The 23145-nt window shown below is 38.5% G+C and overlaps 1 protein-coding gene across 3 annotated transcripts in view; it reads right to left on the bottom strand.

Annotated features, from left to right (window-relative positions):
* Positions 1-23145, bottom strand: part of fat3a (FAT atypical cadherin 3a) — a 203879-nt gene that overhangs the window by 118008 nt on the left and 62726 nt on the right. For all 3 annotated transcript variants that reach the window (XM_055148012.1, XM_055148013.1, XM_055148014.1), the window contains exons 3-4: positions 14905-14966; positions 704-1018 (exon numbers count right to left, since the gene is read on the bottom strand). In XM_055148012.1, coding sequence (XP_055003987.1) covers positions 704-1018; positions 14905-14966 — 377 coding nt within the window. The remainder of the gene's footprint in view (positions 1-703; positions 1019-14904; positions 14967-23145) is intronic.

Raw genomic sequence — 23145 nt, 5'->3', positions numbered from 1 at the left:
TTAGTCTTGGTTTAGTCCTGATTTTAGTCTTGGTTTAGTCCTGGTTCAGCTCTGGTTTAGACCTGATTTTAGTCCTGGTTTAGTCTTGGTTTAGACCTGGTTTAGTTTTGGTTTAAGTCCTGGTTTAGTCTTGGTTCAGCTCTGGTTTATTCCTGATTTTAGTCCTAGTTCAGTTCTGGTTTAGACCTGATTGTAGTCCTGGTTTAGTCCTGGTTTAGACCTGGTTTAGTTTTGGTTTAGTCCTTGTTTAGTCTTGGTTCAGCTCTGGTTTATTCCTGATTTTAGTCCTAGTTCAGTTCTGGTTTAGTCCTGGTTTAGATCTGGTTTAGTCCTGGTTTAGTCCTGGTTTAGTCCTGGTGTAGACCTGGTTTAGACCTGGTTTAGACCTGGTTTAGACCTGGTTTAGACCTGGTTTAGACCTGGTTTATTCCTACCATTGCAATGCAATAGTCGTGCTTTACATTTTAAATGCAGTGATATTGTAATGTAACAAATTACTTTGAAATGACAGTAATAAATAATAAATAATGCATGACAGTTTTGAAGTAACTTGCCCAACAGTGCTTGTGAGCTTTAAGACAAGTTAGAATATTGTTACCTCAAGAAAACACAACTCCAGGTATGTTTTTGATGAGGAAACAGCATTCTAACAGACCTCAGATCAGAAAATAGCGTAATATTTATATTATTGAGTAGTTCATACCGTGAGAATATCGTAGCTCCCAGCGGTAAAAGCCTTTCTGGATGACACCACTGCCGTTTTGGGGTCGATGAAGAACTTGCCGTCCTCGTTGCCGTCGACGATGCTGTAGGACAGATCTGCGTTGGGGCCCTCGTCTCGATCGTGGGCAAACACGCGATAAATGGGCTCCCCTTTCTTCTTCCTGTCCCGCTCCGGTAGTTTGACCTGGTACACCTTCTCTGAAAACGTGGGCTTGTTGTCGTTCTCGTCGATCACTTGGACCATCACCCAAACCGTGGTCTGTCTTGGGTTTGGACCCCCGTCGGAAACAACCACCTGGAGACAGAAATGTGACAGTTTTGGTAAGGTATAACAGCACAATAATCATGGCAGCAGGAGTAGAACAATAGCGCCATCTGCAGTCCAACTTCTTCAGAACCAAGGTGTGGTACGCCCTCTCAAGTTTAGTTGTATAGCACAATTTGTACACAAAGTAATTCAGAGTGCTTTACAGAATAAGAAATACATTAAAATCACAATACAAACAAATCAAAACATAAATAATCATCATGAAATTAAAGAGAGAGGGAGACATTAAATGAGCGAGAACAGTGCGGAATGAAAACTGAACTCTTTCAGTCATACGCAGATAAACAGAACTGTTTTGAGTCACAGATGTTCATTTCGTCTTCTTATGTAAGAAGTTAAATTCTTGGGTTCTTTTTAAAGACAATACAGTAAAGTGGTATGAAAACAAACTCTTGGTCTGAAAAAAAGAACGTTAATAACATACAGTTTCAGTGAAAAAAGAACCTAATGACATAAATTATTGGAAGACCAAATGAACCTCATTGGACTAATACATTAAAGTGTATTTACAGTAACAAAGTGAACACACTTGTCTGTATTGTCTTTAAAAATAACCTAAGAAATAAAATAAAAAAAGCCTGGAGTCAAAGTAGAGTCTGTCTCACATGTTCATGAAGACTGTTCTAGGTTTTAGCTGCATGAATCTGAAACTCTGACTCTCCGTGTTTAGTCGTGACTCTGGGCACCAGCAGGAGGCCGGTCCTTGAGCTCCTCAGAGTGTGAGATGGTTCATATGAAAGTAACATGTCACATGTCACATGTCGGTGCTAGGACATGGAGAGACGGCTTTAAAGTCTCTTCTCTGAGGCACAGGAAGCCATTCTGATTGAGACTGGTGGGAGTGTTTGTGGATCTCGATGGCTTCCTTGATCCAACCATGGGGTACAGTTCTGAAGAAGTGGGACTGCAGATGATGCTGCTGTCTTACTGCAAAAGTCTTATCTTACGCAAAATGGATTCTTGTGAGCTTTAAGTCATGGTATAATGCTGTTACCTCCTGTTGTGATTTGTGTTTTGTTTCATTCACAGTCTTTGAGTAAGTCTTTGTTTTTACTATGTCTACGTCTCCAAAGCTCAAAATGCTCTGTTCCACCTTGTAATGTCATGAAGCGGTATTTTTCAAGTTCACAGCTCAGTTCAGAAGAGACTAGCAAGGTGGAAGAGAGTATTTTCTTGTTGAGTGAAGAAAGCCTAAATATGCAGGATTTAACTTGTGTGAATTAAACAAAACACAACTCCAGGTATTGGAACAGAAAATTACCCTTACAGGAAAAAGTGAAAATGGGTAAGGTAAGGTCAGGCCCTGACGAAGACCATCTTGCTGGTCGAAACGCGTTGGCGTCCCTTCATGTAATAAAGGACGTTTAATATACTCAGTCGGAGTGCCTCAGGGTTTGTACTTTACCCATTTTCACTTTTTCATAATTTTCTGTTCCAACAGCACTTGTCTTACTGTTATTTTTTTACTCTTTTAAGACCCAGTGAAGCGCTCTACCTCTCTTGTTTTATCTAACAACTCCAGGTATGTTTGTGAAGAGGAAACCTTATATCACACATCATAAAGTAGCATAATATGTGCCCTTTCAATCAACTGACCAGACGTGTCACAACTACCTCACGTGACACTTAAGAATCAAAGGCATTGTCAGTACCGAAGCCCTAACAAACCTAATCGGCCTAACAAGAAGGAAGAAGGAGTATTATAATTCAGTTCAAATAATTATAGCAGTGGATGAGTCTTTCTTGTTCTCTTTTGTTAATAATGAATAAACTGTAAGTGTGACTCCATTGTGAGGGCCGGTCCACCTCAGTCCTTCGTAATTCTCTTCAAGTCTTTCATCGCGTCTGTAATGAAAACAGAATGTCTTGTTCCTCGCTGACAGCTCATTCATTAGTCCTTTCCATAGTTCAGTCTGTTCTACTCTCCTGCAGTTTTCAATTATCGCACTCTTAAAACCACATGCTTTCCTCGTATCTTTACCTAAGTCGATGAATCACGCTAGGTTATAAATGGGCACCGAGCTCATAGCAATGCATAGTCTAACAGAATGGAGCACTACTTAGATCATGGTCTTCTAACTGTTATCGATATCTTTCTTGTCACATGGTACAGAATGTAAGAAAGATCATGTTAAACTTATAAAAGGAAAAGCAAAACAACAAAACAAAACAAAAACAAATTGGATGAAATTGTGATGGCTATGCTCTCGGTAAGATTGTTTGAGCGGCGGTTGATTGGCAGAAATTCGCCCATACAGAGCATTCACAAAACCAAAGGGCCCTTGGGCAAGACACTTCACTGTTTGGGGCTGGTATAAAAACTCCAAAAGAGAACTGCTGTACGACTTGTGCCACACACGCAGAAAGCAATATGTGGGTAAGTTAAAATGACTTAAATTAAGAACATTTTCTGTATTTGAGTAGATTCAGCTTGACAAGTAAAATGATCTACCAGTGGTACAAGTTTGTTTTTCTTCATTCATGGAACTTATGGTTTTGGTTTCTTTTTTTTTTTTTCTTATCTTAAAGGGCCCATCTCATGCAAAATCAACTTTTCAGAGGTTTCTACCTTCTAAGAGTGATGTGTGGGCCTTGTATATCTCACCAAAGTGTTTTTTTTACATAGATTCGGCATTTTTTAAACAAATTGCAGCTTATTTCTGCCACCCTCCCACGCGACGATGAACTAAAGCTGCTACCACGATGATGTGGCAGATACACCTATGACGCATTTGATGTAGCAGAAATGCTTCGCACCCGCCCCCCTCCCCGCTCTCTGCTTCTGTGGGCATCGGCTGACAATTCCCACATGAACACCTAAACAAAAGCAACAGCATAAGCTCGTTGTTCTACACTGCATTGAACACGATATAATAAGTTTATCTACTAGCATTTATTAATACTTTACAAATCAGTAATGTTCAGCTGATGTGGACGCGGTGCTTGAGCTTCGTGCACCTCAAAGTTCTCGTCTGATTCCAAGTCCAACACATGCGGCTGAACGCGCTGTATCTCCATGATGAATAAAAGTTGATTCCTACAGCTATCAGACCGCTAAACGAGTTGTGTGGCTGCAGGGCTGTACACTTACGCCACAGGGTCACGCCTGTCTCCCCCTCCCTCCCTGAGATGGTGGAGGAAGGACGGCTCTCAGAGCCTACGTCACGTTTGGAGGGCGGAGCCTGTGCTTTCTCAGGACGGGCGGGGGGAGGAGCAATAGTCGGCCTTTCATAGTTCCTGGTCTGTGACTGTCTCCAAGAAATCAGTAAGATTTCAGAACTATTGTGTAATGGATGTTCCAAAACCCAAATTGTGCTTGTTTATGTGCAGAAGATACAATGTGAAAAGAGTTATTTTACATGAGATGGGCCCTTTAAGTTTAGCTGGATGTATTTTCATATTTTAACCACAAAAAGTCTTGTTCCATTGCTAGATCATTTTACTTGCCAAGTGAAAGCGACTCATATCATAATAAAACTTTCTTATTTCAAGCCATCTTAACTTGGCTCAGTTTTTGCAGTGCAGTCACCCTAGAAGTTAACTCAAATTAAATGTGCTAGTCTCAACCATTTCAGCAGTTCTCACACCATAAAGAAAAGTACTTTTTAGTCTTCAGTCCAGATCTAAAATGCAGTGTGTTAGAAAGTACAGATACAGTGGAAAATTTACTAGTCACAAAATTAAGACCTGATTTAACAAAGAAAAAACAATGAAGCCCATGGCTATAATTTGTCACTTGGGAAAGTCAAGAAACAACTTTTTTTTTGTTTTTGAAGTGCAGCCACCCTTGAAGTTTATGGTAATCATCTGTGGAAGAAGAAGAAGAGGGCCCAAAACAAGCTCCTGTCCACCCTGGAGAACCCCCAGCACCCCTGCACAGCACCATCACCGGACAGGAGAGCACATTCGGGAGACGCTGTTGTCCACATGCCATACGTTGATACAACGCAAGAAGAATGCAAGAAGATGGACTGCTGTATCGCTATGTTTATATCACTGTTGGTGCCGATGAACTTTGAATTTCCTTCGGGATCAGTAAAGTATGGTTAAATGGTCGGAGAGTGTGTTGCCTTGAGTCTGATGATACGATACATATGCACATCATGATTCAATATAACACAGTATAGGTGAGTTTCATTGTTGACAAAAGAGCGCGTTGCATGCTGGGAATTATTTTGGTTTTCCAGCAAGAAACACTAATTCAACATGACGGACGGAGCGAGAAAGCACGTAAAGGGTATTGATCCTGGTTATTTATCCACTCTAACGGCAGAGGACCCAAGACCATTTGACCAGAAATTGGTCATAAGCATCGACGGAGCCAAATCACCCTTTTCAACCCCGACAAAAGGTGGACCAAACCAAATTTCTGGTCAGAATCATCAACTACCTGGACAAATATTCACTTGGGCGATATCCACAATGACTTGGTGGAAACTCCTGGGCCATTCACAGCAGAAAAGATGAAAACCTCCAAGAGTCTCGATGTGTTGTTGAACTTGTTGGAGTCCACGGTTTGTTAGGATCTTCTACGTTTGCTCTGTGAATGTTTGAAAGCCATTTAATTCACCGTTAGTGGTTCTTTTCACTCAGAATACGAAAAGACATTTTCCTTCTTCCGTGCTTCTATTTGTGCATCCGATAATGCAGCAGGAATTTACCATTATCGGGGATAAATACGCGAGGTTACACACTGTGTTTGACGCTACCGTGTTTCTTGCCTCCGACCAAACTATTTCCCAGCATGCAACGCGGGCTTTTAATAACAATGACGTCAGCTGAAACTCGCCAATATCCCAATACTAAAACAATGGATGATATACTGCGATTTAAGACAGTCAACTACACCTTCAAGACAACACAACTGTTTGAAATATAATTGTGTAAATTTTTTAAATCATGAGAACAATGAATGTAACTAATGAATTATTGTGAAAAATTGGTGGCACAGTGGCTGAGTGGCTAGCACACCACACATGCCTCACAGTAAGAAGGTTCCAGGTTCGATCCCTGGGTCCCCTGGGCCTTTGTGTGTGTTTGCATGTTTGCATGTTTCTCCCTGTGTCTGGATGGGTTTCCTACAGGTGCTCCGGTTTCCCCCATCAACCCAAAACATGCTACAGGTCTCCATAACAGTTGATAGTCAAGATCAGTTAAATACAATCAAGTTAAATACAAGGAGGAAATTAGCACTGATACTACTGGTACAATGCACCTCTCCTGTAAAAAAAGGTTAACGTAAAAATTGTGCACTGTCCCTGTCTCAAATAAATAAATGAATATAATTTAAAAAGTCGATTTGGATCCATTTTGAATTGATTCAAAAATTGTGCAATCAAGTATCACGATATATCACTGACTCGATTTTCGTAAATGGTCACATTTTTATTCAGCGCTCAAGGCCCTCAAAGAGCTTTACATCAAGGACCCACTCACCCATTCACACACACGTTCATACACCAGTGTATACACACACACTGGGGGTGAGGTGGGTTAAGTGTCTTGCCCCTGGACACAACAACAGCGTTCATCTATGTGAGCTGGAATTGCACCACCAACTTGTGGGTCAGTGGATCTGGCTGCTCAACCCATGATGTTTTTCTTGACAAGAGCGAGATTCAAACCTGCAACTTTCTGATCAGCCCAGATACTATGCAAAATATCTACTGTATCTATCTTGTAATTATACTGTGCATCAATCACATTTTGTTTAACGATTGTTCATTGCCATGGAAACAGTCCATAACACTGAACAAACATTCATCATTCTTTAAAACACATTATGTCATTTGAATGGGGAAAAATGTTCTCAAAATGTTGCATAAATCACGCTGTTGAAACGCACGCAGGAAACTCAATATATAAATCAAGCTCATCATTAATATGTTACAAAGTTGTGCCTGATCAAAACAATGGAACCAGTTGGCTCTGTTTTGTAGCTTGGGAAAGTCAGGAAACAACTTTTTTTGAAGCGTAACTTAAATAATGATTTATCTGTGCAAAGCAGCCAGAGTATCCATCAATAACCCAGTGTATGGCTCCCCTTTGGTGGCTGTGCTGTCTGTGGTTTCCGCTGGAGTGATTAGCGACCTCAGAGTGGAGCTGGTTGGACACTTTCACACAGACTCCAGCTGTTTGTGAGAGGTTTGTGAGGTAGGTCCAGACTAAAGCAGGTTTTAATCACTGCAGTGCCTCCTGCTACCATCTGTTCGCCGCCTCCTCGTGTATTTATGTTTGTTATATTCATGATTCACAGCGACTGACAGACGGTGCACAGGCGCAAACAAGGGAATAAATCCAATACATTATCCCATTCTATTTGGTTTAAACAGACTTTCGCTCAATGCAGCTGCGTCACTCTTCTCTCATCTCTATAATAATATGATATTTGTAACAATATACAAAATGATATGGTGCAATGGCCTCATATATACAGCTATTTTAATTCAATCCAGATTTGTTTTGATACTAAATCTATTATCGAAAGGTGCTCATTTGTATTACTGTATTTCTTTCCTTTTTTTTACTTGTCCATTTACATTTGTACGTTTAGTCTATAAATGTGTCTGTGTGTTTGTGTGTGTGTATTAGGGATGTAACGATATCCAAATCTCGATACGATATGATCACGATATGCATCTCACGGTACGATATTTATTGCGATATTTTGAAGATGCTTATATAATTGTAGATAGGACACATTTTTGCTTTAAAAACACCTTGACAAGATTTTGTTGAGAATTATTTCTGTCATAATCCCAAGAATTCAAGTTAAAAACATATTTCTTCATGTTGTTTGGGCTGAAATGAATCATGGGATATGTAGTTCCTGATGTTTATAAGCTGTTGCTGCTGTAAAACCATGTATTTAAGCAAAGGAACTTGTAATTCAATATATTGTGACAACTCACCATATTATTGTGAGACTTTTGACGATATGATATCACGATATTTCAGTTATTGTTACATCCCTAGTGTGTATGTGTGTGTTATTTTTACTTGTACATATACATTTATTTGACACCAGTGTCTTGTTGTTTTTGCTACTTATTTTGACTTCATTATTACCCTCCACCTCACCTACTGTATCCATACCATAGACTATATATATAAATGGACATCTAGTTGCCACATTCCAAATAGGAAGTGAGCATGGAGGGGCTTTCGGTTCCATCAACTCTGGCTCCAGTTGATGCACCATGAAAAATTGTTACCCATCTCTCTTTAACTGCTGCTGTGAGCCTCGTCATTTTGGTCTTAAAATGTTCATATTAACCCATTCTACATGATCCTGCTGTTTTTATTTCATTTTATTTTTTGTCCATAAATAAATTCCTATTTGTAATATGCAACTTGACTTCAAATTCACTCCTATAACTGCAGGCCTCAGTGAGCTTCACTGGACTGGAGCCAAACGTTGTGGGTGGCACCAAACTCCCTAAGGCTACGTTTATATGATGAGGGTCTGAACAGAAGACGCAAAAGTGGCGCAGCGTCTTCACTTTATATTCCGCGTTTAGACGAGTGTTTTCGGGTAGAACTCTGTGTGCGAAAGTGTGTGGAATTTGATTGGGTATACATGCAATCCAGGTCACTCGCAATGAACTGGTACATCCAGAATTTGACAGAGGTGATTGTAGATTCTTGTCTGTTCACTAATAACATCTATGCAGGTTCTGTACATTTGTTAGGATGCTTTCTGTAAGTGCGAGAGCAGCTTGAAGGTCCGACACATGGAAATGATCCGTCATATTTGTTTCTGTGTACTGTATGTATGTGATGTAAACGCGTATGCGACTTGAGCAGATCTGACTAGAGTTTTGCATCTTAGGCAGTGTAGACGGAAACACTACAGAGGAGCGTATTCAACTTTTCCACTCTGGAGGGTGGTTTCAGTTTTTTGAGTTTTTAAGCCCCAAAAACGCCGTTACCGTCTAAACGAAAGGCACTTCCAATAAAAGATTTTGTTTTTTATACCTGCAAACATTCTCATGTAAATAAGCCCTTAGTCCACTCCTTTCTACAGTCTACAACCCATACTGACCAACTCATATAAACAGAAAGGAAATGGACATGTCCTGAATTGTTTTAGAATGGGCTTGATCCAACAGAACTAGTATAAGACCACATGGTAATATCAATGAAACTATTATTTTGTGTTGAACATTAATTGGTATGTCTCGTGTGGCTACTGGTGTGTGTAAGCTATAGAAAAAAAGTGGAAACTACGATATGGTGTGTGAACTGTATTACAAGTGTTAAAAGTGTATTTTAAATGTTTGAAAATGAAGTACATTGATTACTGTAATCCCCCAATGTGCAAAAGTCCAACTGGCATTAAAGTCCAGTGTAAATGTGGCCAGTGTCTGAGGCTCATGGGAGAGAGGTCAAAAGACATTATTACACTCAGTTATTGTTGCATTTCGTCCAAAGTTTTAGTGCACCCGATCGTGAAATTACATCCCGCCTAGTCTTTTTCAGTCTTAAGATAGTCTGCATAAGTCTGCAGCCTATAGATGTGTGTGTGTGTGTGTGTGTGTGTGTGCATGTGTGTGTGTGTGTGAAAGTCATTACAATAAAATGTCATTAACTTCTGAAGAGAAATCAATGTAGCGCCCTTCACTGGTCAAAGGCAAAGCTCCCATTTGAAACTCTGACACATGGTGATATTGTGAACTAATATATGATGCAAACAAAGAAAAGGACTTACACTTCCATTGAAGGTGCTTGCCTTGTCTCCATGGAGATAGTTTTGCTTGGAATGTTCCGCAGTGTTGGATTATATTTTTATACAGTGGTGGAAATGCTCAATTTTGTTACTCAAGTAAAAGTACAGATACAAAGGTAAAAAAGTTACTTAGGTTAATGTAAAAGTATCATATGAAAAAAAATCCACTTAAGTAAAAGCATTAAAGTACCTATTTAAAAATGTACTTAAAGAATAAAAAGTAAAAGTATTTTGCAGAGATTTTTAGAAAAATTTGTGATTTTGAAAAAGAATTTAGCTGATTTAAATCTTACTTTTTCTAGCTGCATTTGTGTATTTGTGTATTTTTGCTCCAAGTTGGAATATTAACTCAAATGAAATGTGCTGAAAATAAGTCTCAGTCATTTCAGCAGGTCTCAAACCAAGAAAAGTTCTAAATCTAAAATGTAGTGGAGTAAAAAGTACAGATCCACTGTAAAAATTTACTTCAATCTAGTACAGATACTTAAAATTTGTACTTAAGTATTGTAATTTTACTTTTGTACTTTGTTACCTTCCACCATTGTTTATTTATCTCCCTGAAGACAAGCAGGTGTTTTTCAAGGAACTTTTTGGGAAAGCTTTCTGGTCAGACTGTGTTAAAATAAAACTTGTATTACAGTCTAATGAAGCCTCAGACAGAGCAGTGCCTACAGTTAGCATCAGACCCCCAGGGAATGTTGATGACGCCAGCTGCAAAGTCTCAACAGTCACTAAATCAATTTAACAATGAAAAAACAATGAAACCAATGGCTTTTCTGTAACTTGGGAAAGTCAAGAAACAACTTTTTTTGAAGTGAAACTTAAATAATGATGTATCTCTGAAAAGCAGCCAGAGTCCATCAATAACCCAGAGTACAGCTCTGCTTTGGTAACTCTGCTGTTTCTACTTAAAGGTGCATTGTGTAACTTTTCTGGTGAAGGGATGGAGACATGGAGATGTTTTTGCCTTGTATTGAACGTTTCACAATATGGTATTAAACCTTTCTGTCCTCATGGAGACAGAACCAGACCAAGTTACAGGTCAGATCAAAATATATTTATATATATTTTTTTTTTTTATGTATTTTTGAGCTATAAACCACCTGTAAATGAATAAATGTAAGATAGAGTTGTTTAATATCACACTGTGGAACATTCCAGGCAGATCAATGACATCTCTATAGAAACAAGCAGGTGACAAACCCCATCCAAAAAGTTACATAGTGCACCTTTAAGATTAAAGTCGGGAACAACAATGGTTGTGATTCTGATTGTGATATTTCTAAATGAATGCTGATAATTTCAATAATGTTCAGACTTTCCTTGATATTCCATTTGAAAGACCTTCTAGCTGCAAACAAACACTAACACTGACATCTCCATGGAAACAAGCAGGTCGCCAACCCTCAAAATGAAAAGTTACATAGTTTAGCTTTAAGTAATATTTGATTACACATATGTATCATCCTGTTTAGAACACTAATGTAAACCTAGTCAACTCACTCAGCTCATGTAAGCACCTAAAGAAGCATTGCCATATAATATTCCTTTTCTTAATTTTTTTTTCAGCTTTCCGTCCATTTTCATTTGATTTTAAGACAAAAAAAAAAAAAAAACATAGTAAAAATGGGTACAACAATACGTTTTTCAAAAAAAAAAAAAAAAACAAACTATTGTCTTCATTATTTATCTCCAAAACCAAAATGAAAAAAAAAAAAAAAAAAAAAAACAGATAATGATTTGTTTTTTCAGTTTTCCATTTGTGTTTGAATGAGAACTGAACCAGGACCGAACCAGGACTGAACCAAGACCGAACCAAGATTAAAACAGGACTAAACCAGAACTAAACCAGAACTGAACCAGGACTGAACCAGGACTAAACCAGAATTGAACCAGGTCTAAACCAGGTCTAAACCAGAACTGAAACCAGTTCAGTCCTGTTTTAGTTCTGGTTCAGTGCTGGTTTAGACTTTCCATTATTCATTTAAACATAGAATTGGAAAAAAAAGTAGTTGTTAGAAATTGTTGTTTTTTGTTTTCTTATTTTTGGTTTTATTTTGAAAAAATGAACAGATGATACACGGATCAACAATGATTTTTTTTTGCTTGTGGTATTTCTAAATAAATGTTAAGAATGTAAATACAGTTCAAATATTTTTAAAGAATAATACATACATTCTGCTTAGGACTTACACGGATAGAAATCTATTTATATCAGTGAATCATTAGTTATTTCTCTTGCTTTCCTACGCCCAAAGTTCTTCAGTCTCATTTCACTGAGTCAGACCTTCCCCGTGGTTCACTGATCTGAGCCCAAGTGAACTGCTCATTGGAACAGGGATCTGCGCTCTATTCGATTTGTACGACCTTTTAGCGGCAAACAAACAGCGTCCACGCGCAGACCGCAGCCTCGCACTATACTCCTCCACAGCCAATCACACGAGATCATTTGGGGTCCAGTTCTTCTTCAGACACCCCCTATTATCTTCTAATAGACAGCCGGCTCCTCACGCGCTCCCTCCATTACCGCGCTAAGGGGAGAGGGAGCCGTTCGGAGAAGCCAATTTGTTCCCATCTCCGGAGGTGGCAGCTGCTGGAGAAGAGCCAGTCCAGAGGTGGAACACGCCGAGTACACTGTCAGCTGCTCCCTTTCAAAGCGCCCAACCACAAAAGCACAGAGTTTGATGGCTTATTTCTACATGCACGACTCTCTGGTTCGGTCCCAAAGGGAAAGGGAAAAGATGGAATAATCTGAGGCTTTGTGGAGTATGATGTAACGTGAAATTGGAAGTTTGTATGCATCTGGGACATATATTGCAATGGATTTTCGATTTCTGTGAATGTTGTGGACCAGATGTAGCTAGTTTAGATCTGAGGTAGAAGTGACACTGAAAAATTGTAGCTTCCTTACCTGATTGGAAATAAAATGGACATCAGTTTTGAAAGTAATTCTTATGTTGCTGCATGTTAAAACTGAGGTACCATATTTTGCGCACGACAGGGCTCTCTGGATTATAAGGCGCACTGTCACTGAATGGTCTATTTTCGAACTTTTTTCACATAAAACCGCACATACTATAAGGCGCATTAAACAAAACACAACAGTTAGATAAGTCAGTCAAACTTTATTTAACGCGTTCACAATAACTCTCAACTTTGTTCGATTGTAACGCATAAAAAAAATACTGTCTGTGATGGGCATGATTAGTCGACTAATCGATAACTGATCATTAAGAGTTTCGTCGATTACGTTCATTTCTAATCAACAAACCGAATGTAGGTTTCTGTGCGAAGATACGAAGCTGCGTCTGACAGAGCAAACACTGGAGTTGTGGCCTCACAGTCCCACGTTTGGGCTCTGGCTCCTTGGAGACACTGTACCACTCAGTGAGTGTGTTTACATGCACATCTGTATCCGTTTCATCATGATGCATGTAAACGCAGTATCCCGGCTAGTGCAACATAAAGAGCTGCGATAAACCTGCACATGTACCATCTTTGAAAACATCGCAACACACACACACACACAACAGACTCACCTTCAGCTTCAACATCCCTCTGTCACAGAAAAAAACACCTGTATTCCACTGAGTGTCCTGTAGTTCGACAGAAGCTGAGCACAAGAGCGTTTTTTTTTTTTTTTTCTCTGCTTAGTTTATGCAAATTAGCCATGTGGTTTTAAGTTTCGTTTCTGTGAGACAAAGCTGCATTAAACACATGATAATGTCAAACGGGCTGATGTGGCTCGAGAGTGTTTATGGTTTATATGTTGTAAAGTTGAGTTTATTTATGCAGATTAGTACTAGTAATAATAATGATGATACACAGTTTTGACTTGTATCTAAACTAGAAGTGCAGAGCTCTGATGTTTTGCACACTTAAGCATGTCAGAGTGAGTGGTTTTATGAGAGGCACCTTCTCTCTACTTTGCAGCCTGTGGTCTGCAGAAATATCCCGCTGCAGTCTTTGCAATCGGAGATTCAAAATCTAAAATAAGATTCTCCTTGTGTCTGTGGTGTGCGCTTTTTGTCAAATGTTTATGTTTTATGTCTCTGTCTCTCTGACCTGCCAGGGTCTACAGATGAAAAGTACCTTTGGGCTAATTCTGGTATCGTATTTACAAGTATATGTTCATGAATATGCATTGTCCCTTTTAAATAAATAAAACTAAAAAAATAAATAAAAAAATCGAAAAACTGAAAAATCCTGTAGTGTGGTGGCCTTTACACAGCTTCAGACAAAGCAGTGACATCAACTACAAAGTATCATTAGTATTGAAGTATAAATATTTCAATATGGCATTTGGTAAATCTTGAACCTTGAACACACGTATACTTTACTTACACTCATGTTCATATTATGTAGTAAGAGCTGTACCGTATTTTTTTCCATGTAAATGAGCACATTCTGTTGTTGAGGCCGCTGTATACTGTACAACTGCAAGTTGTTTTTAGCTTTACAATGACAGTGACAAAACTTTGCTCTGAAAGTTGCTTAGAAACGGGTTTAGAAGTCTTCATGGTGAATAATTAGGACACTAGGAATGAGTTAGAAAAGTGGGGAATAAATTTGGAGTGCTGCAAAATTATTTAAAATGAACTAGTTCTTGTTTCCACATTTTTAAGGCAGTAAAAATCAGTTACAGAACTTTTTGGTCTTGTCTCTTGGGTAATAGATTTAAGAGTTTTAGGTTTAAAATGTTACTTTCGGGCTGTAAATTGTGACATCGCTCAATGAAATTCCATAACGGTTACCTATAGCAACCATATAGTGCGCTGGGCCAAAACTCCTCTAATGTTCTCAGAAATTATTATTTGACAAATAAAATGTTAAGAAAACACCATTATTTTTTTTAAAACAATCTTTAAAATGTTGGAAAAATGTGTTGCTTGTGGAAATTTGCAAAAACTTTTGGTAAGAATTCTCCCAGTGTAATGTCATCAATGTGGAACTCTCTAAACTAAAACTCTCTAATTCCTGTAATTTCCAACATATTTTTCCACTTTTCTTCACAAATTGCTTCTTGATTGGTGTAAAACTGTGATTTACATTTACAACAGGTATTACCCCACCTAATTAAAATGAGAGAGCCCCTCATACGCACTTTAAATGAAGGTGTTCTTACCTCCAGCACGTGCTCGTTCTGCTGCTCGCGGTCCAGTTTGCGGGAGGTGGTGGTAATTAAACCTGGAGCAGAGAAAACAGAAGAAAACAATTACAAAGTGCCCGTGCCTCCTCTGACTCGGCAGCGTTGTGTGCTTGGCTCTAATTATCCGGTGCTGTCAAACACGAGGGGGGCTGGCTGCTGCTTTAAAGAGAGTTAAAGCAGAGAAGATGGAGTCATTAAAGCACTTGTACACAGATTATGAGCTACACATTGTAAAAAGGGGCCAGTGGTCACATAAACCGAGAGCAAACAGAGCTGCTGCAGAGACAGAAGAATAAATGCGGCAAAGGGAGGTGTGGACGCTAAAGAAGACAGGAAGTGAAATTAGAAAAACAGTTGTGATGATGTTTGAAAAGCTAAATTTTAAGACTACAGTCGCACCTTTCTTCATGGTTTGAGTGGTCCTGAGACTTATATATTAAAATGTTCACACTGAAGCCTCGAGAGGTTCTAGTCTTGTGTGTGAGTATCTGCTGCTCCTGTTCCTCCTGTACCACTGTCACTTCACTCTACTGCGCATGTCTCCTGCAGAAAGAGCCTCTGTCCTGTCTGGATCATGTCAGACGATCGCACCATTACTTCTGCACCACTGAACAATGTAACGTTTAAACAAACTTATAAAGACGAATGAGAAGACTGAACACAAATGCCCCCAAAAGAAAATCATATTTTGCAGATTACAAGCTGCAAGTAGTGAAATCTGCAGCTGAAAACAGTAATCAAGCAGCAGAAAGAAAGTTTGGAGTGAGCGAGAAACTTGTGACACCGGGAGGATGCACCATGAAACTTTCCTGAAGTCACTGGATGGATGGACAAAGTCTGGACTTCAGTGACACTGAAACCATCCTGTCGGGATTCAGAAAGACCAGAATAATTCTAACTGGAACTGATGCTGAGTCTGACGACAGCGACACAGAAGAGGAAGTGACGCTCTGTTTACCTTCAGAGGTCTTGAAGTTGCTCAGAAGTGACACCGAGGATGAAGAATTGAATGGATTTAGTGATTTGGAGTGAGATGGAGAGTTTGGTAAACTTGTTCTGTTCTGTTGTTTATGTTATAGTTTATCTGAAGAACTGTTCATATGTGATGTTAACAGTCTGTTGTTCTCTCTGTTGTTTTTTCTAGAACTTGACTTTCAACATGAAATGTCCCTGGTCTCTGATTTTATAAAATAAATTTCCCCCAAAAAGTGTGACTTATAGTCCGGTGTGACCTAGAGATAGAGGTTTAGTTAAATCTTTACTGTGGAACTTTCTAAACACAACAATAACATCTCCATGAAAACAGGTGACAGACCCTGTACCAGAAAAATTATACAATGCACCTGTAAGTCACTACAGAAGAAATTTGTGCAAATAAAAATTTGGGGAAAATATCAAGTATTGCTTTAAGTCTTGCAATTTCTGTTCACAGTGTAAACTTGTCCAGAAGAATTGATAAAAAGAAATATGAGAAACAATATAAGAATCACACTTCAGAACATGTTTGAAGAAATTGAAAATTTAGGGTTAGGAAAACAGGAAATTTTGTTGTTTCTGGAAAAAAAGACTTCTAAGTACTTCAAAAATTTCAGCTAGATTGTGATAAGATTGAAATTTTTAGGCATCTGTACTTTACTTACATATATTTACAGTGAATTACTTTTACTTTACCACATTTGAGAACAGGTTTCTACTTTTTACTCTGAACTGAAAAGTAAAAACTACTTTTCTTTATGGTTTAAGGCCTGCTGAAATGGCTTAGATGGCTCTTTTCATTTGAATTTACATCCCAACTTTGAGCAAAACAAATACGCAAAAACACAAAAACATCTAGAATAATTACGAAATCATTTGAATCACTTAAAATCTGCAAAATGCTTTATCAAAAATCTCTACATTTAACAAGTACTTCAGTAGTTTTGCTTAAGTAGACTTTTTTCATGTGATACTTTTACTTTTACCTGTGCCCCTGTATGTGTACTTTTACTTACTTTTACTTAAGTAACAAAACTGAGTACTGTCTAACTCAGAGTTAATTCCGTTCATTCAGACTGCGATTTACACTCCACCGCGGTTCACCTCGCAGCCAAAGGTGGAGCTGTTCCTGATTTTGCCGAGCGGCGTTGTAACTCTGCACAGACGCGTCATGTCGGAGCTACGTCGCCCACGGCAACTGTTTATTAATGAGAACACGACTGCTGGGCTTTATGCTACATTAGCCTCTCCGACTGACGCGCTAACAAGCCCCGAGTACAGCGCTCCTCGTCTGTAGCACTCGCGCTAACAAGGAGAGAAGTGACAGCTCCCATCACACACCCAAACACACGCAAACAAGGCACCTTTAAAAAGAACGCCGTCTGAGTCAGCACACAAAGTTGGATTGAAAATGAGAAGATCCTATGAGGTAGACACGGAGATAATACAACACGGTAAACCTGAACCTTCAAAGTCATTCAATAGATTGTGTGTGTATACTTAAAGTTTTAGAAGTAGTCGTACTAACTTAATTATGTCAAGTTGCTGTAACATGTTCTTCTTTTTGAGTAATTTTAACTAATATTTTTTATTAAAGGGAACTATTGTGTGTGTATAAGTGAGTGTAACTTAAAAATATAAATGAGGTACAACTTATTAAATAGATTAAGTTGCGTATGCTCAAAGTTTTAGAAATAGTTGTACTAACTTAATTATGTCAAGTTGCTGTAACATGTTGTTCTTTTTGAGTAATTTTAACTAATATTTTTAATTGAAGGGAACAATTGTGTGTATAAGTGAGTGTAACTTAAAAACATAGATGAGGTACAACTTATTAAACAGATTAAGTTTTGTATACTCAAAGTTTTAGAAATAGTCCTGCTGACTTAATTATGTCAAGTTGCTGTAACATGTTGTTCTTTTTGAGTAATTTTAACTAATATTTTTAATTGAAGGGAACAATTGTGTGTATACATGACTGTAACTTAAAAAACATAGATGAGGTACAACTTATTAAACAGATTAAGTTTTGTATACTCAAAGTTTTAGAAATAGTCCTGCTGACTTAATTATGTCAAGTTGCTGTAACATGTTGTTCTTTTTGAGTAATTTTAGCAAATAGTTTTAATTAAAGGGAACTATTGTGTGTATAAGTGAGTGTAACTTAAAAACATAGATGAAGTACAACTTAGTAGAATTAAGTAATTAAATATAATATGTAATGTGTGTATAATGTACTATGTGTATACCATAACGTGTCATGTATGTAAGTATGTATGTAACATTAAACTACCTTATTTTTTGGACTATAAATCACTCCGGAGTATAAGTCGCACCAGTCAAGTGTGTAATGAAAAAGAAAAAAACATATATAAGTCAGACTGTTAACGTCACATATGAACAGTTCTTCAGATAAACTATAACATAAACAACAGAACAGAACAAGTTTACCAAACTCTCCATCTCACTCCAAATCACTAAATCCATTCAATTCTTCATCCTCTGTGTCACTTCTGAACAACTCCACGACCTCCGGAGGTAAACAGAGCGTCACTTCCTCTTCTGTGTCGCTGTCGTCAGACTCAGCATCAGTTCCAGTTAGAATTATTCGGGCCTTTCTGAATCCCGACAGGATGGTTTCAGTGTCACTGAAGTTCAGGCTTTGTCCTTCCATCCAGTGACTTCAGGAAAGTTTCATGGTGCATCCTGGCTTTCCTCCAGTTCCTCACAATTTTCTCGCTCACTCCAGACTTTCTTTCTTTGAGCAAGTCCTCAAGTCCCAAGTCAAATACAGACAAGTCCAAGTTGAGTCTCGAGTCACTGGCCCATAAGTCCAAGTCAAGTCCAAGTCGTCTGCTTTGAGCTTCAAGTCTTTAAACCAAAATACCAAATATAGCTAAGATTTTTGCAATTTATATACTTTTTAAACGAAATTGTACTTAAAATGTCATTGTATGTGAGTCAAGCTTGATTTTGAGTTCTTGTTTACATCCATTACATATGGTTATGATTCTGCTAGGATTCTGTTCAAATCAAGGTCAAGCTGATGAGTCCATTGTAATGTGAAAGGGAGGATGCTTTGATAGTTAAATTTGACAATCAGATACTATTTTGATGGTGTTTTCTTGTTTAAAAGTAAACTCGTCTCATTTAATGTCATATTGAGAGAAAATCAAATTGCTTTGAGGCCTCGGCCATTAGTGGCACTGAGGGTAATTGGTTGGGGCCCCTCCAGGTTCAGAGGCCTTAAGCGGCCACCTACTGTTACCTAATGGTAGCGCAACCTCTGCTTTATTCAGTAATTCAGACATTGGAATATGTGTAAATTCAGTTGGCAGAAGCACTGTTTGCCTCTCTGTAATCTCTTCATTTCATAGTTTTACGAATTCATAAAAGTCAGTGACGTGAGGCTCAATGTCTTCCTCGAACACCGATACACGACTGAGAAATGAGTGTGGGATTTCAACACCTTCTTTGGCAGCAAGTGAGCAGTAGTAAGTAAATACGTCTTTCAGTTCCAAAATGTGTCCATTTGCTGCAGACTTCCTTAAGTCATTAATCAACCACATCAGTATTCTCCCCTTCTCATCATTTGCTTTTCCTCTTGACTGTGATGCTTTTCTTGGAAATGTCTAGTAACAGTTGGGATGGTACTTTCCCTCAGCAGCTCTCAAATCACTTACCCCTACCACACGTACAGAAAGACTACAATCACAGATCTCAATTACTTGTTGACTGACTTTAATGGTCGCAACAGAGCACAGAGTTTCTTTCTTGGATTGTTTACTTTGTTGGCAAAATAAGAAGAGTTTCCAGTCAGTTAATGATGTCCTACTTCGTGGCCATGAGCTTAGTCTGAGCTATGATTGAATGGGATGGTTTATTTAATTAATCATTTTATTTTACCCTTATCTGCATCTTGAAATGTCTGTCTTGATTGATGGGTTGAGAGTGACTACAGGCCTTGTGTTGTTCCTCTATTGTATCTTGTCTAGATTTCTGGCAAATGATACAATCTCCATAAGAAGGACCGGACATGGAACGTCTCAAACTTGCACACTCTTCCATTTGTCTCCATCACCGCAGCATGAATAACTAGAGAGCATCTCACTAACATGTAAATCACAAAACGTCAGTAACAGTCAGAACTATTCTCAATAAAGAATGAAATATGTCGGTGGCAAACAGAGATAAATGACTTCGAGGAATGAAAATGAGCAGTCACCTTGAATCCAAACCTTGTAGAAATTTGAATCAGGAATTTGTTTCATTTCTGCTCATTAAATTAAGGAAATGAAGGACGCCATCTTAAAAAAGCTGCAGTATAGCCTTGTGCTTTTATTTCAGTATGCTTAATTAGAGGTTATGTGGTGATTTCTAGCTCAGTTATAATATTTATCAGATATAGATACAGTATGTTGGTATTTGTTTTCTGGACTTTTTATGAAATCCATTCAAATAAAGGGAATTTTACTTTGATTAGCCATCTTAAAACTCTAAAATTCAGCTTGGTAAACACAATATTTGGAATCAGCACCCTCAAATGATGAGAAATAGCATGTTTACTTCCCCAAATTTGCCCTCAAGAGTTTTTCTGAAAGTATTTCCTAGAATTATTCTCAGTTTAAATTGTGACTAGGCTAATCTTAAAATGCCTTTTCTGGTCTTTGGTTCTGTCGCAATCCAAAGAATTAAGATCTAAAAGTGCTTTTAACGTTATCCAAACATTATTTCTTGATGCAGTCTGCATGGAAACAGAGCAAAGGATCATGGTCTATGTAGTTCCCAGTTTTTTTTTTTTGCTATTGCTGCATGAAAACACTGAATTTAAGAGATTTTGAGACTTGTGATTTTTGTTATATTGTAATGGCTCACGATCTTGAATGAATGTCTTTTTTTAAGCAATTTCTTCACATATATGACAAACGAAAGGAGTCGAAATTGGACCTGTCACCTCATCCGTACATTTACAAAAACATAATACATGACACGGAAAACAGGTAACACAGGAAGAAACAATGCAGCAGAACATGAGAATAGGGGGAGAAGAAAAAAAAAAAAAAAAGAGAGAGAACAACCCCCAGACCATACCCCTGTGTTGCATAAACGGTTTGTTTTGCATTTTTGTATGGAAAGCGCTCTATAAATAAAGTTTTACTGATTGATATTATTGTGAGACTTTTGTCGATACGATATCACGATATTTCAGTTATTATAACATCTTTAGCAAACGTTGGGGCCATATCATTGCAACTTCAAAATGTTAAATATTGATTCTATACTAGGGTGAACAGACGTCCCTATTTACCTCGACGGTAGACAGGTACTTTTTTAAATTTAACCAATCGCTGCTATTTGGTCGAGATGTATGTAATGCCCCAGAACCCTAATTGCCAGCTTCACAGCTCCGTGCACGGTCTACAACTTCCGGAGTTCATGCAAACCGTCAAGTGTATTCCAATTCCTGACCTAGTCGCAGGAGAGAAATGAAACGGAGCAGAGGCACTATAGTTGGTGCCAGCCTGGTTACGAGTTTTGAGCCCTATGTCCTCTGTCCTAGCAGATTTATCCAAAACCAGTAATTTGTCCTACTTTTATACAAGAAATGTCCTAGATGTCCCTATTTTTGACCAATCTGATCCCTGCCGACTGTAAAGAGGGGCATTTGTTTTGGTAAAATACAGAAAATCTGTTTAAAAACGACCAAAATAGAAAGAAAATGTGACTATACTGACTCACATGTTAGTCATGAATGGGATGGGAATGAGAGTTTTCCTTAATTACGCACTCATTTCACAATTTTATTATTACCAACCACCCCGAACCGAGGGTGTCCCAGTTTTGGATTTTGAAAATTCTATGCCGCTGATTAATGCTATCTAGCTTGTGATTGTGATATTATTTAAAGGTTGTATAGAGGATTTTTTAAGGGAAAAGAAATACAGTGACATTCCTTTTTCAAATGTTGTGCATGCGGGACACCACCTTCTTCCTCCACAGCTCCCTCAGTAGAAACATCTCCTCCCGCCTCCTTACTCTAGAAATCACGTTTGTTTACAGCCAGTGTGCTTTCAGAATAACTGCTGAAGTGACCTGTCTAGAAATAATTTAGTGACCGACACGTCAGTTTTTGGTCCCTTTGTCTGCTTCATTCGCGCCATCGCTGGAAGAGATCTCCAAGTATCACCTCAGTTTGGCTTTGCTTTCCCCTTTTCTTCTTTCAGCGACCTCAAAAACGGACTTTCTTTTGCGGCGAACTGGTGGTGGATTTTTGTCCACCATCTCAACAAACTTTGTGCAAACTGCGAGGAAGCTACAGTTTAAAAAAAAAAACCCCTAAGAACCACTGCATAAACCACATAATCCCCGAGCGCTGGTGAGTCAGTTACACTAGAAACGTAGGAAGTTTGATTGACAACCTAACAGCCAATAGAAAATGAGGCAGCCTTGTTATCTATTGGCTGATGTTTATCTGGAATCACTACGTCCACAGTTGATAGATTTTCATTCTTTTTTTTTTTTTTTTGGTCATCATAATTACAAGGCTGCTGCATCTCTGTAATGGTATTTTAAACTTTCACTGACAATTTGAAACTAAAAAAAAAAATCCTCCATACAACCTTTAAAATGGACTTGTTTAACAGCACAAATCAGCTCCAAGACTGCAAACTAAAGCTTAACCTCAATCTGAAATTATAACTCCTTCAGTGGGTTAAAAGTCCAGCGGTGATCTAATAATAATTCAGATTCCAGTCATTATCTCCTTACATGTGACCACTTCAAACCCAAACTCTACATTTCCGGTTTCCAGGACATGTCGAAAACCTGTCAAAATCTGCTTCTGAGCCTCGCGTTTTCTTGTCCCTCATTCAAAGAGCCGTCCCCGTGACCTGATGGAAGCGGCTCTCCCTTTAGTGCAGTGCTAATGAGAGCCCAGAGGAGGCGCACACCGCAGACAGCGCGGGGACTCTACACATTTAATTAGCTGAGGGAGACATGTAGGTAAGTGGGTTAGACTTGTCTTTAAGAAACTCACCGCTCCGGGCCAAATGTCTAATCACAACGAGAGCTGCTCCACTTCTGCTTCACTGCTAATTTTAAACAGTCTTTTATGCCGCACTCATTTACAGCTGTGCATTCGCTTTAGGACAAAAGTGCGGCCCAATTTGGTCGGATGTCATTATCATACGAGAGGAAGAGCTAAAGATGTGCGTAGGCTTTCATTGTGTGTCTTGCCGGTTG

Source organism: Boleophthalmus pectinirostris, unplaced genomic scaffold (assembly GCF_026225935.1).
Source record: "Boleophthalmus pectinirostris isolate CB_2022bp ecotype Guang Dong unplaced genomic scaffold, ASM2622593v1 HiC_scaffold_9, whole genome shotgun sequence".
Classification (NCBI taxonomy): domain Eukaryota; kingdom Metazoa; phylum Chordata; class Actinopteri; order Gobiiformes; family Gobiidae; genus Boleophthalmus; species Boleophthalmus pectinirostris.
Note: the sequence above shows the minus strand (reverse complement) of the source record. Positions and strands in the feature narration are given on the sequence as shown.